This window comes from Rhea americana, unplaced genomic scaffold, assembly GCF_003343005.1.
Source record: "Rhea americana isolate MKP2758 unplaced genomic scaffold, rheAme1 scaffold_37, whole genome shotgun sequence".
NCBI lineage: Eukaryota > Metazoa > Chordata > Aves > Rheiformes > Rheidae > Rhea > Rhea americana.
The window spans coordinates 397,784-414,333 of record NW_028186501.1 but is presented as its reverse complement, the minus strand read 5'-3'; the positions used below and the strand labels follow the sequence as shown (position 1 = coordinate 414,333).

Sequence of the window (16,550 nt, the reverse complement as noted above, 5' to 3'; positions counted from 1 at the left end):
GGACTGAACTTCTCAATGGGAACAGGATGAGGCTTTCATGCTTAATGGGCAGGACAGTGTGAAAACATTCACTTGATGGTTCCTGGCCTAATCTGCCATTAAAAAAGGATGCCCCAGTGAACTTGTCCTTACAGATGAGCTGGAAAGAAAAAGTGTGTTAAACACCAAGTTTTAAACAGCCCTTAAACTTCCAAGAAAAAGAAAAATTGCTAGAGTGTCCTTCATTTTTTCCATCCCTCATCTAAGGGGGAAAAAGTAGAAATAAAGTAACATTGTCAAATTGTTGCCAGCCATTTAATGTATGAATATTTACTCTTTCTTGCAGTCACCTTTGACAATTTTGAAATTTTGCGAGCCATTGGGAAGGGCAGCTTTGGAAAAGTAAGTATTTTGTATACTAGTCAGCACTGGGACAGCTACAAATATAGCTGTCTGAGAAACAGGTAAATTAGAGAGGCTTACATGAGAGTAGAGACATAAAACACTGCATTGTAAATGAGATTTGACCTGAACTTAAACTCTTCGTAATCAAGAAAGAATCTTAGCCTGATTCCTCATCCATTCCATAGCCACAAATTATATTATAGGATATTAAAGTGAGATACTGATGAACTGATCAGCTGAATTTCATCCTGTTTCTGGATAAGCATTTTCTAAGGCAGATTCCTCAGCAAAGGGGCATTGAACATCATAATGTGTCTTTGAGAAAGAGCTACAATCAGCATGAAAGGTTTAGCAAATTTTTAATGGGAACGTAATTTAACAATTACAGTGTTTGTAATTAAGCATCAGATTACAGTCACATGTTGGTTTTATTTTTATTTTGTTACGGACTCCCATGCTTGCCTATGTAGATAGAATTTTAGAAAGTCATTTGCCCCATGGTAAAAAGACACACTGATGCCAGAAACAGAGGGTATGTTTTGCATAAGAAGTTAATCAAAAATATTACAACAAAGATATTTATTTGGGGGTGAAATAAAGAAGATTTACTGAAACTGAAGATTTATCCCAAATCAACTGTTGCAGAAACAAATCTGAAAAATRTCTAAATGTTTTCTTTTGTACTCCTATAACCTTTGAGTTTTTCTTTGAAGAAACATTTCCTTCTAGGTTTGTTGAAATATATCTTTTAAAGGGGCTAAAAGTCAAAACCCAGTATCTCTCAAACAAAGCCCAGGGTTCATTGTGAGCTGAATGAAATATTGRGTTGCTCTGAAATGTTAAGATACTGTATTCACTGCCAGTACTAGGAAGTGCAGCCAACAAGTAGAAAAAATGCACTTCTTTCCTCATAAATTCCTTTATTTAAAGAAAAGGGAAATTTAGATGCTGCTTCCCGCTTTCTGTGTTTCCATGCTGAAAGCTACTCTTCAAAACAGTAACTGATTTGGGAGGGGTGGACAGTTTGAAGGAAAATGGTCAAGATTACTTATTGCATAAGTAATTGCATTGCTGACCAGTCATCTCTGATTGACCACTTGATTTGCTCATCTAGGTCTGTATTGTACAAAAGAATGACACCAAGAAAATGTATGCCATGAAATACATGAATAAACAAAAGTGTTTGGAACGTAATGAAGTAAGAAATGTTTTCAAGGAACTTCAGATTATGCAGGGCCTGGAACATCCATTCTTAGTTAATTTATGGTAAGATATTTCTCCATTATTTACTGGCTAAGTCAATGTTGTTACTTAGGGACATCTTTGAGACCAGACTTACCCACTTTTCTACTGAAGCAAGTTTCAGGAGCAGATGGTGCATTGCCSTCCTCAGCACAAAGGGCTTCATGCAGCCAGCTCCCTGGGAACATTGGGCTCTCCATTGGCAGGTGTCCATGGGCTGTTCCTGAGGTGCAGTTTGAATGGAGAGGGGCCATCATGAGAAGCATATCACTCTGAAGAATGCTCTTGCATGCACTACAGGCAGTGCCTGAGTTTTTTCTTGACTTTACTTGGAGATGTGCCTTCTTGGCAATTCTGCTGACCTGAGCTTTGGTTTCAGAGGAATCTTGTTTAATTAACAAGAAGTTTACCACTCACAAGAGGATTTGTGTTCCCCTTGTGTTTTTTTCCTAGGCAGGTATTACTCATTACCCATAATGCAGTTTTATTTAATGCTGTTCCTTTGCAAAAAAACAATAACTTCCAGGATCACGCAGTAATAGCACTGTTTTGATAGCAAAGCAGTGCTCTTTTAAAAGAGTTTCTTTCTGGCTGCACTGTGGACTGGAGAAAACTGTGGACATCCTTGTTTCCAGAGTGAGSTTGAGGTCTTGAACTGTTAAACATGCACTAGCACAACCTTCAAAATGGAGAAAGCGCACTTGAATTTTCAAAGCTTCTGTGWCTGAATACCTCTCAAACCAACTTTGTATTGGCAGCAAGTGATGAGAAATCTAAAATTGTGRGGGAAGGAGGGAAAGGAGAACGGATCATCTACGAAGTACCCATGAGGTGTACCTAAAGTCAGCATTGTGTTGAGTGTGCTGCAGCTGACAGGAACAGAGGATAGATGTGATGTTAACATGAAATCAATGATATTGGCTGATGCAAGCTGCCGTAGAGTGATGTATTTTGAGATTTTTGGTTTTGGCTTTGTTTTTAAGTGGCTGATAGTAAGAGGTTCTACAGAGTCTAGAGAAAATCATTGGGTTCCTATTCTTCTAGTGGGCCTATTGGCAATTTTTCATGCAAGCTGTACTGAATTGTTGTAGAACACAAGCTAAGCTGTTGTCAGATCAGGTACTTTGAAAATATTGTCAGTAAGAGATTAGATGTAGGTGGGAAACTGAGCATGCAATGACCAGGAAATTATTTTTTACCAAATRAAAAGGTTTCAAGAAATTATAGGCATTTCCAGAGGTACTTTCTGTCCCTTTTTAATMTGTTTTTTAATATTATCCTCCTTGAACCATGTTTATGCCATTTTAGGTACTCATTCCAAGATGAAGAAGATATGTTTATGGTTGTGGATCTGCTGCTTGGAGGGGACCTGCGTTATCACCTCCAACAAAATGTGCGATTCCAAGAAGGCACTGTGAAACTCTTCATCTGTGAGCTAGTGTTGGCTCTCGACTATCTCCAGAGCAGACACATCATCCACAGGTCAGTCAGGGACTTCATAGGAGGACTGATGTTCATAGGCTGCAGTAGGGACTGACTAGGAATTGACACAGTGCACATAATTGAAACTATAGATGTATTCAACAGGACTCACTTGGCAATTGAATGCTTATGTCAGCGTTACTTAATTTTCTGGCAGAAAAAATTTTTTGATGCATGGGATAAGGTGACATTCAAGTCTGTCCCATGCCTCAACCCCATAAAGAGTCACTACTTTCCAATTCCTCAGTCTTTGTGGTGGATGATATGTCAAGCATTCAGAACCCAGATAGGTTTGGTTGTATTTTGATTCTAAAATTGATCCAAACAGATCTCAGTACCGTTGGTAAGTAAATAGGACCTATTCAGACAGTGATACCTAGTATTTGTGTGGTCCTTTCAACTGAAAATCCCARACTCTTTTGCAGAGTGGGAAAGTGAATGTCCGACTGGTTTTCCTTAGTTTTATTCCAGGCAAGAGACTAGTGATTTGTGTTTACTGATTCATGTTCTAACCACAATAGTATGTTGATAGCCTACATATGACAGGTAGTCTTGAAAAGTATTTTGACCTGTTCAGGCCTTTTTTTTTTTTTTTTTTGGTTTAGATAAACGGGAGTGTAGGAAGCCATTTTCAGACAGTATTGCTGCAGAGATGGAACTGGAGACAGTACAGTAAATCATTTACCTCACTCTACCTTTGTCAGGTGGTTTCTGGAGTACTTCATCTCATTTGACACCAAACTGTTAAGATCAATGAGGAGCAATGAGAGATCATTAATGAAGCTGAGTAAAAGAGGCTCATGTTCTGTGATTAAGGACAGCTCTTTCCTAGAAGAGATTTACCTAGTTTTTAACTGATTTACCTTGTGTCTCTTTGATATGAAAGGACAAGCAGAAGCTTAAGAGCTACACAAAATCTTCTCCTACATACATTTGTTTTTATCTAAAATGATACTCAGAGAAAAATGTTTCTTGTACAACAGGGAGCATGTTCTTTGTTTGCTGATCTTGCAAAAAACTATCTCTACTAGTTTTAATTGGCTGTGGTTCATTAATGCCCAATTCAGTCACTGGAGGATAGGCCTCAGGTTGTCACGCTTCTAGGTTTTGCCCATTTGCTTCACTCTCTGTACCAAACTGAAAGGCAGAAAATGGGACTAAACACCTCCTTTTTTCTGTACGTTGTTAAATACCTCTCCAGAAGTGGTGAAAGTTTCTTTCTGGTCACTGAGATTCTTTGTGGTTAATGAAAAAATATTTGAGCTTATCCAGCACATTCAAAGACCTAAAGCTACCTCACATCTCTGGTGTTTCCTTTGACATAAAAGGGGTCTTCTATATTGTAGAAGAGAATGGCTGTCAAAGCTTTTGTACTCTGCTGCAGCATTTGATGCAGAGGAACAGGAAGGAAATGGAAAGAAAGGGGAAATAGATGATCCTGATAGGAAATCCAGAATTCCTCGATGAATTTCCAGATGTCCTCCTCTGGGTCATGTCTTCTGCTTTGTTCTGGCATCACAGATGAATGGGAATGTACAAAATTTAGAGGAAATGATTAACTGTTAAAAAAAAAAGTAAGAATAACAAAATTAATTGTAATCAGCCTTCTGGGATTGTTCTTGCTTGATGTCCTACTGATTGCAACCATCTCTCAGAAGAAGAATTGCAAGAAAACTAATTATTAATGACAGAGTATTTATTTTTCTTCTAAAAACTTAATTTTCAACTGAATTACTAATGCAACCTTAAAAGCTAGTTCATGCAGTGCAGAGCAGCAAGATCATCCTCCTTCCCAATGCCATTCTGATTGATTTATAACTTAACTTCATCAAAAAGACATCTGACGCTACCTCCAAATGAAGAAATGTTGTATCCTTAAAAAAAATCAGGAAGTAAAATGAAATTTAATTAGACAAGCTATGAAAATACAGTAAAGCTAATACCAAGGTGAAATCAGAAGCCATACTACTCTATATAAAACCATCTTTATCTAAGTGAGAGAGTGATCCAGTGTGCTGCATTTACTGTGGGCTGTATTAACAGTCTGAATAAATGGGAAAAACTCAGTTTAAGTTGATTCACTTCAACAAAGAATTGTGCTTGACGTTTCAGTCCTCCTTGTATTCCTTAATTTCCTGCAAGTCTGAATACTCACAGAAATCTTTGCAAACTGATACACAAATTGCATGCTATGTTCAAGTCACTTCAGGACTTGGTCTCCAGGTCAACGTTGCCAAGGACCAAAGCTATTTTACAGTGCATTATGGTTTTAGGTAGCAGTTTAGGTGTTACAGAAAAATCATACAAAATTCTCTGTGTTTACTGAAGCAAGATAACAACCAGATAACAAATAAAATAAAGGTTTTCCCTTGTTTGAGAGGCAGGAGTTGGCTCCATATGGACAGCCGTGTTCTTATTTCCTGATGCATTAGGGAACACAAATATCAGCTGTCCAAYATTTTTGACTTAATATCTGCTAATAACAGATGTTAGGGTGTAAACAAGAAGGGAAAATCAGAAGTGTTAAAAAAGGAGGGCAGAAGATTATCTTATTTATAAATATCATTTGAAAAAAACATTAYTGTGAGGTATAAAAAAAATCATAATACAAAATTGAAAATTAAAATTATTCTAATCATTAGTAAAGAAAGCAACATTCTATTCAGGGGCTGATGAAAATTAACGCTTACTCATGTTCAAGCAGCATTTGTCTGCTTTTTCTAAAATGTGAAAGCAAAAAGGCTGACTCTTAGTATTTCCATAACAGTGTTCCTTCCTCTGTTGCAGAGAACCCCAAAGTACCACGGAGGTTTTGGTTTGATTTGATTTGAGACAGAATTTCTTGTGGATAGCTCCCACTTTCTCAGAAGTCTTATTTTTCATGCTTCTTGTTTTGTTTTCATACCTTCATAGATTTCTGCTCTGTGATGCATCTGATCTTGGCAACTAGGCCAGTTCAACTACCTCATTCAGACTTGCTTAACCACAGGCACTGCTGTAATCTGGGAAACAAAGCTGGCATGTGGTAATGAGGGTATTGGGTTAGCATTCTCTGCCCTGCACCTGCTCACAGGCACCAAATAATGAATGAGCATGAATTAAACATTGTGAAATAGAGACTAATCTGTCTTTGTCCTGGACAGTAAGAGGTAAATCTTTATACTGGTGACTTGGCCTTGACAAACTGAGCAGGACACAAGCATCTATGATAAAAGGAGCACAAGGAAGAAATCCTTCTCTGTTATTAATAGATTACTGTTAGTAGTAACACTCATGGGAGTAAGGTGCTAGAAGCACCTTGATGCTTGTTGTAGCCTTTAAAAAAAATATGAAGCAAAATGAAATTTAATTAGACTTGATGCTGTAACAAAAAATCAGTATGAGAGGTAGACTGTTTCACGTAAACATCAAAGATGTGATGCCTAAGAAGGAGCACTGGCTAGCTAGGAGGCTATCATCTGTGTTCTGAACTGCATTTCTGCAGTCATGTGGACATAGCATCACTGAACAATGTGCTGGCATCYTGCTATGGGGGTACTGTAAGGGGGGATAAAAAAGAGAGAGCTGAGGGGAAAAATCTCTGGGATTTCCCAGAGGGCTCTTTGTAAATATAGATGGGATTATGTGGGAAGATTTTTAAAATTGCCTTACTTTCAATCCTGAGAACTCAATTCAGTCATTTGTCATGCTGTGGTGTAGGGAACCACAAAGTCAGTCTGCTCTTTTACRGGGTTCACAGCAGTGGCCTCTGGCTGATCTTGCCCTTTCTTGTGTGGTTAGTTCACATCAATAGTTCATGCCTGGACCACACACTTTATTTAGGCCATAGGAACACAGGAAATAGCTGAACCAARGGAACCTTCTTTTTATCAGTCTGGGTCTTCTGGAGGCCATGGCTTGTCAGGAGAGAATTAAGTGCTTCATGCCAGGGATGTGCTGTTAGTGAGGACATGGTAGCCCATTGTGAGTCACAGACTTGCTCCTTTCTAAGAGCCGCCCACCAAAAATGAGATTCTCTGGCATAAGAAACAGAAAAACTAAAAACGGATCTTTCTCTTTTCCCCCTTTGCCTGCCATTTCTGAAAGAGCCTGCAGAGAGCAACCAGGACTGTTTTACAAGTGAATCATGGCGCTAGTCCATGAGAACAGGCAAGAAAGTGCAAGTGAGTACCAGGCCTGCTTCCTTGTGGKCTGGACTGCAGTTGCTGTGTGACTGCGTGCAGTGTCCGACAAGGATGACTGCATTGAGCAGGCAGGGGCTGGCACCCAGCTCTGCCTCTGTTGCATGCCTGCTGGTTGGGAACACTGCTTGGGACAACCAGAAAAGCAGGGTCTTCCTCCTCTAGCTGCTGTTTTTCATCTACAATGAGAAGGAAATGGGAAAGTCACTAGCACTACAAAGGGCAGGGTCCTTCCCTGTATCCGTGGCTGATACACTGGCCAAGAAAACTGACAGCTGGAAGGTCAAGAGCCAGCATAACTTGTCAAAAGGGACAGGAATCAGAACTTTCTGACTCTTCCCACACACTGCTGCTGAACAGTGCGAAGATCTAATCTCTGATATAGGAGCTGCAATGGAGTGAAGCATTTGAGCAAAAGAGGCCATAACCAGTGTTGTGGAAACGTGCTAAGCTAACAGCCAATAGGCGCTGACTGAATTGACTTGTTTGGGATCCCCCTACGTGCACAGCTGTGAATTGTCATACTGGGCCTGTGCCTGATCACAGATTACTACAGGGACAGATCAACTCCGCAGTCAGTAAAGACTCTCTGTAACTTCAGACATGCTCTGTTTAGATCAAAAGGTTTGTTGTAAGGTGGAAAGGGAGAGAGGGTGTGGACATGAAGCCATTTGGGGGACCCAGTTATAATCTTCCATGTAGTAGAACATGGGATACTCTTCYGCAAAACCAAGAGTAGAGCACATTTGCATGCTTCCCTGCGTCAGCCAGCACAGAGGAATCTTTGAATATATCCAGTGCTAGCAGGTGTTCTCTGCCGCAGGGGTCTAAAATCAAGGGCAGTATGTAGCCTTAAAATGGAAAACCTCTTCCATTAACATTCCTTTTCTGTCTACCTTGTACAGTCAGTCAGCTGAACTGGCAAGCTGCATCTAGCTCTCAGACTTTAGAGCAGGAAGTGAATATACAAGTGATTCCTGTCTTTCAAGAAAAGTTCTCAAGAAGCTAAACTTTAGGCTGCAACATGTATTTCAAGCAGTAGCTATGTATGTTTCAAAGGAGTCTAGTAGAACAAAACATAAATGGCAATCTGTAAAATTTGCAAGCCTTTTAATTAACACTGTAACCCAAGGGGACAGCATTAGATTGATAAAGTGACTTAGCTGAGAAGTACATCTGTAATAGCAAACATCATGAGACATGCAAACATCGTCTGAACAAAGCTGTGCAGAGACAATGAGAGCTTGAATTATTTCCTACCTACGTATAGAAAAATGGAAAATATTTTCTAGTTTACTCAGACTAGGCAATGTTATCTTCAATGTATTAAAAAAGTGTATATAACTCAATAAATAAAATGATCCCTCTTCATTGTCTGCATACAGGGACTGATCTCAATAGTACTACTCTAGTTCCATAGGCTGCATAGCAGAGTGAAAGATATAAGAGAAAGACCTAGTAGAAGTAAATCACCAGGGCCTTTTTTAAAAGGGTTGAAAACTGGAAGAAAACTGAAAACCTGTCTTTACGGTTCATTTCAAAGCTTTGAGAGTATTCTTAYATCAAGGGGTTAAAATCATGCATTTTCCCCTATTTTTGGAGATTTTTTAAAATGTTTTTGCTTAAATTGGTCTTTTATCAAAAGTATCAAAAGTAGCATCACCATTTTTCATTACCAAATACAGTACTTCTGACCATCCAGACAATTACAATCCAACCTGTGGTATAGTTTTGTTGTGTTCTGCTTACYGAAAAACGCAGAGAGTTACCTAAAGTTGCCCATTCTGGCTTGATGAAGACATCATTCCATAAGCATTATTTGTGTGCTGGGGGATTGCACAAGAAAGGTAATGGTATTTATAACGCACTGAGAGTACTTTGGTTAAGAAGATGCTGGAGAACTTCAAGGTATTACATGATGATAAGATACATTGTCATGTCTTGATGTCGGATGACTAGGTGAATTCAAACTTTTATTTTAGTGGCTGCATTTTTAAAGGTAAAATCCTAAACCTGCTCATTTGTTCACTTTGAAGCCCTGGGCCTCGTGGAAAGCATCAGAGAGGTAAAGAGTTATCATATGTGTGCTTAGTGGTTTTGACAGTTTCCTGATAGAGCATTAAATTGCAAGGTGTCTGGCTCAGTCTGATAGCAGGTGGAAGGCGAGTGATATAATTAGCTCATTAAAAGCAGGTAATGTCTTGTAAATTCATTCAAGTGCATACAGCAGGCATATCATGTGTACATTTTCTCCATTCAGTGGAAAGCATTTCTTTGTGATATTGCTATAGGAATATTTTTTGTATTTAGGAGCAAAAATTGCAGGGAACAAGGATGTTAAAGKGGTTCACAGAAGAGTTCACTTCTGATAGACATTTACAGTTCCTTCTAATGGGAGCAAATTAAAGAAAATTTGCGTGTTTCCACAGTCCCTCTACTTCTAAGTGATGGAAAAGACCAAATTTTTTGCACACTAAAAAGTGGGTTTCTCCAAAATGTGTATATAGACAGATAGGTGGCCTTGGTTAAAATTAGAAAGATAGGTGGCCTTGGTTAAAATTATGCTTTCAATTAGTTCCCTTACAGTGATGTAGTTAATTTTGTAAGTTATTGTTAGGGTCTTATTATTTTTACATTATGCAGTTTTTTTTCACTTCAGTATTCTTCTTGTTAAAAGCTTCAATGTACCTCATATTTTTTGCTGTTTCACCAAGTGTGAGATACTTAGTAATGTGCTCAAGATTGTTAACTGATATACAGTAAATGTGCAGATTTAAGGACTTACCCTACTATGTTAAATTTTAAATAATCTAGAGGAAAAAGGGAGTTAAAGAGCCATTGAGATTATATTCATCTCTCTAAAGAAAATAAAAGCATTAATAAATAAAATTCTAAACAAAGATAATGTATTAGAACACCTGTTCTACCTTGTGCAAAGAATACATGTTAAAAGCTGAACACAGAAATTTGGCAAATATGTAAATGAGTTTAAGTCTAATTTTTTTATTCCTAAAACACAGAACTCCTTTTTATAATTAGAAAACATCAAAACCAGCAGGGAAAAGAATATGACACAGGTCACCCAAGGTCTTCTGAGAAATGAACCTTGTTAGTGTGCCCATGCAGTGTTTCCTGTGATACCTCTGATAGATTTCCATATGCTATAACTTGCCCCTCCAGTTGGCACCAGGATTCTACATCAATGTCGTTGAAGAACTTGGCTCCAGACAGCAACTTCCATCTTGGATAGTTTCTTAAAGATAAGGGAATGAAGTGGGTTAATGAGAAAGCGGGGCCAAACTTGACCATTTTCTCTGGATTCTTGCCTGTCCTTCAAATGGCTAGGCAGAACACATTTCTCAAGATCTTTCTGTGATTTTGGGGGTGTTTGTAGCAGTGAGAAGGCCACCRATAGATAACTGTCTTGGCCCCTTCTTTATGCTGTAACTTTAAGTGGATACTGCCTTCCTCCTCTCCTGCACTTTTCTAGTGCTGTAAGGTTACTAGACAATGCTAAATAGTACGGGGCTTTTGCATATCATCAATAAATAAAATGATCCCTCTTCATTGTTTGCATATATGTTTTATATTTTAGCACAATATAGTACATTATGGTTATTTTACTCTTTGGGGATTTTTGTTGGGGGGTTGTTTTTTGACAGAGTACCATTATTTCATATTTAATGGAAATAAAAATACCATCGTCATTTATGGAATTGATAATATTACCAGCCACGATACCATCCTGAAGCTTGTTCAAGTCCTTTTGTGCAGGGTATAAATATTTGACCCCATCTGTATTTYTTGCATAATAATCTTCAGACACATCTTACCGAAGAATAACATCAAATAAGGTGCAATTATTCTTTGTGGCTAAGAATATCTTATGCTGTCTAGCTGTTAATTCCCTCTAGGCTATTCCACCAGGTAAAAGCTTCCCCAGACCCATAGGGAAAATCATAATACAGCTAGAAAGTTCAGACTGAGACCATAACAAAGGGTTTTTTTGATCAGAGACCTAAGTAGGGAAAGGCAGCTCAGTCCATGCAGAAACCTGGAAAGCTATGTAGACTGTTTATGCCTCTCAGATACAGGAATATTTCTCTATTCTCTTTCTGATCTGTGAAAGGGTGGTTAGTGTCTGTTAACTTTTTTATTGTATTATGGTAAGCGTCAGTAGTACTGCAATCTTAATGGCAAAGTATATTATTCTAATTATAAGTAAAATTCATCTGCACATGTAGAGCTAACGTTTTGGCAGGGGAGGATTTATGTAATGCAGGCACCTTGTGTGAGACTTCTAACTAGGTGTGCAATTTACCTCTGGAAAGGGATAACCTTTTCTTCAGAACGTAAAACAATCATACTGGTTCAGACCAGCGCATTCATCTAGCCCAGCCTTCTGTCTCTAGCAGCAGTCACAAGTAGATGCCTATGCAAAAGTAAAAATGGGCAAGTATTTTTAATACTTTTTCTTTTTTAAGTCATTATGGTGTCTTGTTAGATTTGGCACTAAGCACTATATTCAGATTTATCAAGTTTATTAGAAGTTCACTTATAAAGATAGCACAGTGAATGAGAATACTAATGCATTTTTAATCAGTCTTCCTCCCCTGTATCACACTTCTTTCAAAACTATGTAATAATTTCCAGTTTTTATTATTTTATCACTTCAGAGTTTTAAACAAATGCGTGTGTTCCTAAATACTGCTATACTACTTGTAACACATGTAATCAAGCTTCTTTAAGGCATCCTTTGCCTAACAAGGAGTAACTGAGTGTCTCATGGAGCTATTTTTCCTCAGAGTCTATCTATATATTCCTACCATCATGTGACCATCTGATATATTGTCTTGTTTTGAGTCAACGTCTCTGAATGGAGCCTCTCTAAGCATAAAGCCTGGTATGATCCAGACTGCTCTCTGGACCTTGGAAGGCCACATTTTGGGAATTACAGAAAATGTGGTTCAGAGKTCTTGAGTCAATGACTAGCTAAAATACTACTACTCTCAAACCATAAATTATATAGGAAAGTGTGTAGAGCTGGCAAGTGCTTCTGGGCAATGCTTCACAAGAAAATAGGCAAATTTGTGTTCTTTTGTTTTATATGAAAATGAGCAAAAAGAGTTGAATTTCAAGTGTAAAACTATATACACCATTTGCTCTGAATAGGTTCCTTTTGCTTGGAAAAAGAAGAGGCACTTTTTTGTCAAATGTCACTGTTCTGTAACATATGGTTGTTTTCATAATGAAGTATAAAAAATGTAAGTTAATAGCTGGCTAAGAAGATTTTGCAGCAAGTATCAGTAAATCAAGGTCCATGAGCCTCCAAAACATCTAATGAAATAGGTGAGGATTTTTCCTTGAAAAATTTTTCTTTTGATATAAAATTAATTGCAGTTGCAAATGTGAAAAGCCCTCTATGAAAATGAAACAGAAATTCCAGCAGTTTTATTGCAGCTCAGTTGGGGTTTGGGTTTGCTTATCCAAAAGATAAAAAAGGTCAGCTTTAAACCTGCCTGGACACAATCCTGTGCAATGTGCTTTAGGTCACCCTGCTTGAACAGGGGGGTTGGACTAGAAGATCTCCAGAGATCCCTTCCAACCTCAACCATTCTGTGATTTTTCCTGGGAAATAGGGAATAAGTCTCAATGCACTATTGAAATAGACTGATAAGAAAAGGGAGAAAAAAGATAAAAAGAAGCTTTAACATTGTAGGTCAACTAGCTAGATGCTGATAAACCAAACCAGTCTCTTCACAGTCGTATCTCTGTACTTCCATTTTTCCTTTTGTTTGGTGAGACAATCTCTTATGCCTAAATAAAACCTTGCAGAAATTATTAGGGCAGAAGAACTCCAAAAAAGAAGTCTTCTAAGGCATAATGTCTCTAGAAGCATATCCCTTTAGAGCTTAGTCTTTCATTAGGTTTCTGCAGCCATGTTTCACATCACTGTTCTAGGCTAATGGCTGTTTCCCATTCTCTGCATTTTTTTCTTAGGGATATCAAGCCTGACAACATTTTACTGGATGAACATGGTAAGTACCAGTTAATTTTTGATCACGCATGTGCATAAAAGAAGGGTCAGCAATAGTGGTACATCCACGTTAGTGCATAGGTGGTTTTTGTGTTCCTCATTTTGTGTTACACTCTCTCTTTTAGTTCTTAAGCAGTTTGGAACAGGAGCATTTTTGTGTGTGTGTGCTTGCTTGTTGCTTTTGCACTTTACTTGTTGTCTTTCACTTTTTAAGCAGCAACATCCTATATGTTTAGGGCACTATGCAGTCCTATATTGCCACATCATTTCTAGTAGCGCATCGGTGTTTTATTAGGCATCTCTGACTCAATGATATCTATAAAAAACATTACCAGAGATGACATTTTTTCTGTTGCTGGTGATCAGAGTTGTCTGACACAGCTTATTCTAAGACTTTCTTTACAGATGCTTAAAACTTACTCATAATGTAATCATTTTGATAGAAATGCTCATGTAATTACAGGCTGTATGTAATGTATACTCACAAACAGAATGAATTAAGGTTGAATAGATAATCTCCATTCTGGCATTTTCTTTTTCTTTGAGCATTTGATATTGAGAGTGATCTTGGAAGAGGGCTTGGGGCTGAGTTCATTATAGATGTTGCTATAACTTTTTTCCTTTAGCCTTTTCTCAGGCAAAACTCCAACTACATTCTTGTGTTACTCTCTAGATTTCTGGTTTTCACGCTGGCAAAATTCTCCCAGTGAAGATTTGTCTGTTATTTATTAGCTTTTAAGTCATCAGAAAAACACTTTGTCGTTTAATATGGTCTGAAAATTCATGTAACCTGTTTTGAGAAATCTTTATTAGCAACTTCAGTGAACTACTTGAAGAGAAAAAATGAGTACAGAAACATGGAATATCTGAACTCATTATAATTTTAGAAGTTTTACTACAGACACTGAAACTCTTAAAGAATTGCCATAGTTCTCATGTGTGACTAGGTTTTCCTTGCAGCATCTGGGCCCAAGCTCTACCAGTTTTGCATATGACCTCTAATTTCAAAGCGCTAGGTAATTGTTTATTTAGGAGCTGTCAGCAAAGCTGCTGCAGCCTTCATGTAGAATAGCCTGTACCTCCTCTCAGTCAGTAGTTTTCCTTCTGTTGCCCCAGACACAAATATAGTGGGACAGATTCTCTTCCCTCCTTTCCCCCCAGCTTCAGGTCCCCTAGCAGCTGTTCTCCCTCTGGCCAGCTGAGGATGGAGAGCTCCCAGCTGAAGCAGCAGCTGGCCCCAGCAACACCCTCCACTCTTACTCAGGGTGAGGGTGAGGAGGTGCCAGTTCACAGCTGTATACTATCAGTTCCTAACTAGCTGACAGTCTCTGGTGACCTTTGATCATTTTCAAAGAACTGTTCTAGCCAACAGATCTAGTACCATTGGGTCTGATGCAGTCAAATGAAGGGAAGCTCTGAGCACTGAAATGTAGGTCAGCATTCTCCCAAAGAGGAAAAAAACGGGGGGAGGAGGGGAGTACCGCTTCTCTGCCATTACATTCAGGTCAGTAGCAAATAATTTGCAAAACTTCTTAGTGACTCTGCAATTTAGGTTGACTTAGGGTCTAATCTAGCCTAACCTCTACTCCACTGTGATATTTTAACTGTTTGTTGCAGAGGTTTCAGAGTTTTATTTTTTGCAAACATACTCTTAAGTGTCCTGACTCCTTCTTCTATTTATTTTCCTTTCCTTATGCATCTTCATCCATGGCAGCAAAGATGTGTCCTTGCATGCATACAGAAAGCTTTCTACACACAACTGAATTTTCTCTTGTCCCCTGAGCAACCATTTTTGTAACATGTTTATCTGTATTTAGCCTGTTAGATAGTGCTTTTTTTTCTGTATCTCTTTTTTGTAAGGAATGGGGCTGCAGATTTCCATTCCTTCTCCTTTCACCAGGCTTACAAAAGTACTATCTGAAAAATGTTATTTGCTAACATTAATTTTTATGATGTCCTTGGTTGAGACCAGTCCCCACAGAGTGTTAAGCACCTGAAAACCTGAAAGCAATCAGGTTCGGTTCATTTCTTTAGATTCTTCTTGCTTCTGTCTGTGAGGTACCTTTTAGTGGTGTTTCTCATTCACCCTTTCATATTTACAGACCTTCATGTTTGTGTTATAAAATGTAGTACCCTTTTTGTTGGTGTTAATCACCTTGTTGAAGGAGCCCTTGTAGCCATCATTTGATCTTTGTGTATGAGGTTTTCTCTTTCAGGTTTTTGATAGTACAAATATGTCTCATGATGCCACACGTTCAAAAATGTCTTCCTGCTGCTGACTGTCGTGAACTTACCACACATCTGTGTGTGTTTACATATGTTATCCTAGTTGGCAACATTCAGTATTACCTTACCAATTTCTTCTCGGGTTAARTGAATCATAAATAAAATGGAATATAGGGCAGACTTCTTTCTGCACAATAAATAAAGCAGTTGTTGGACAGCAGAGATTTGGATCTCATCCCACAATGCAAAAAAAAAAAAAAGGAAAAAGGTCACCTTCAACAATCATTCCAAGTGCAAAATGAGTTCCTTTTTTAATGATAAGTCTATTGATTGGGCTCAGTGACAAGAAGGCTCACCTGAAAATGAAAGAATGTAACAGATGGGAGTTTCCAGGAATTATGACAAATTCTTCTGGAAGTTTTGGCCAGATCATTTGTCTAATAAAATTGGAAAAACCTTCAGTTTTATCCATAGTAGAATTGAACAGTTTTTGGAAAAAACTTTTAATGTCTTTGCTCAGTATTATTTCTTGTACCACAGCTCAAAGGTTCTGCTCTTTCTCTACGATGGTGCTAAAATGGATGAGTTCATGCCAATGTGGGCACTGTCTACACAGCCCAGATGAGAACCATTCCTGTTTACTCTAGGATTTACTTGCAGATACTCAAAGCAGACTGAGGCGGCAAGCACTGAAACCTTGTTCATTCTTACAGACCTTTGGTCTTCGTTATAAACAGTTGAGTAGCAGTAATTTCCAGTGGAGATGGCTCGAAGCTAACAGCAGACAGCCAAGTGTGCATATCTTCTAGTCAGTGATTACCATTAAGTATCAATATTATCAGGGAAGCGATGGGAGCGTATAGTTGAAATGGAAGTATAAAAGCCAGATCTTACAGGTTTAATTTACAGCATTTATTCTCTAGTCTTAGATAAGTAAGTTAGGATACAATCTGTCCAAGAGATTCAGCACTTTACAGCTCCTACATGTCTAGCTTCAT

At 38.3% G+C, this 16,550-nt stretch overlaps 1 protein-coding gene across 1 annotated transcript in view; it reads left to right on the top strand.

Moving 5' to 3' along the window:
- STK32A (serine/threonine kinase 32A) overlaps positions 1-16,550 on the top strand; it is a 44,122-nt gene that overhangs the window by 8,107 nt on the left and 19,465 nt on the right. Inside the window, exons 2-5 of the mRNA XM_085312641.1 lie at positions 326-381; positions 1,499-1,650; positions 2,935-3,108; positions 13,290-13,327. Coding sequence (XP_085168767.1) covers positions 326-381; positions 1,499-1,650; positions 2,935-3,108; positions 13,290-13,327 — 420 coding nt within the window. The remainder of the gene's footprint in view (positions 1-325; positions 382-1,498; positions 1,651-2,934; positions 3,109-13,289; positions 13,328-16,550) is intronic.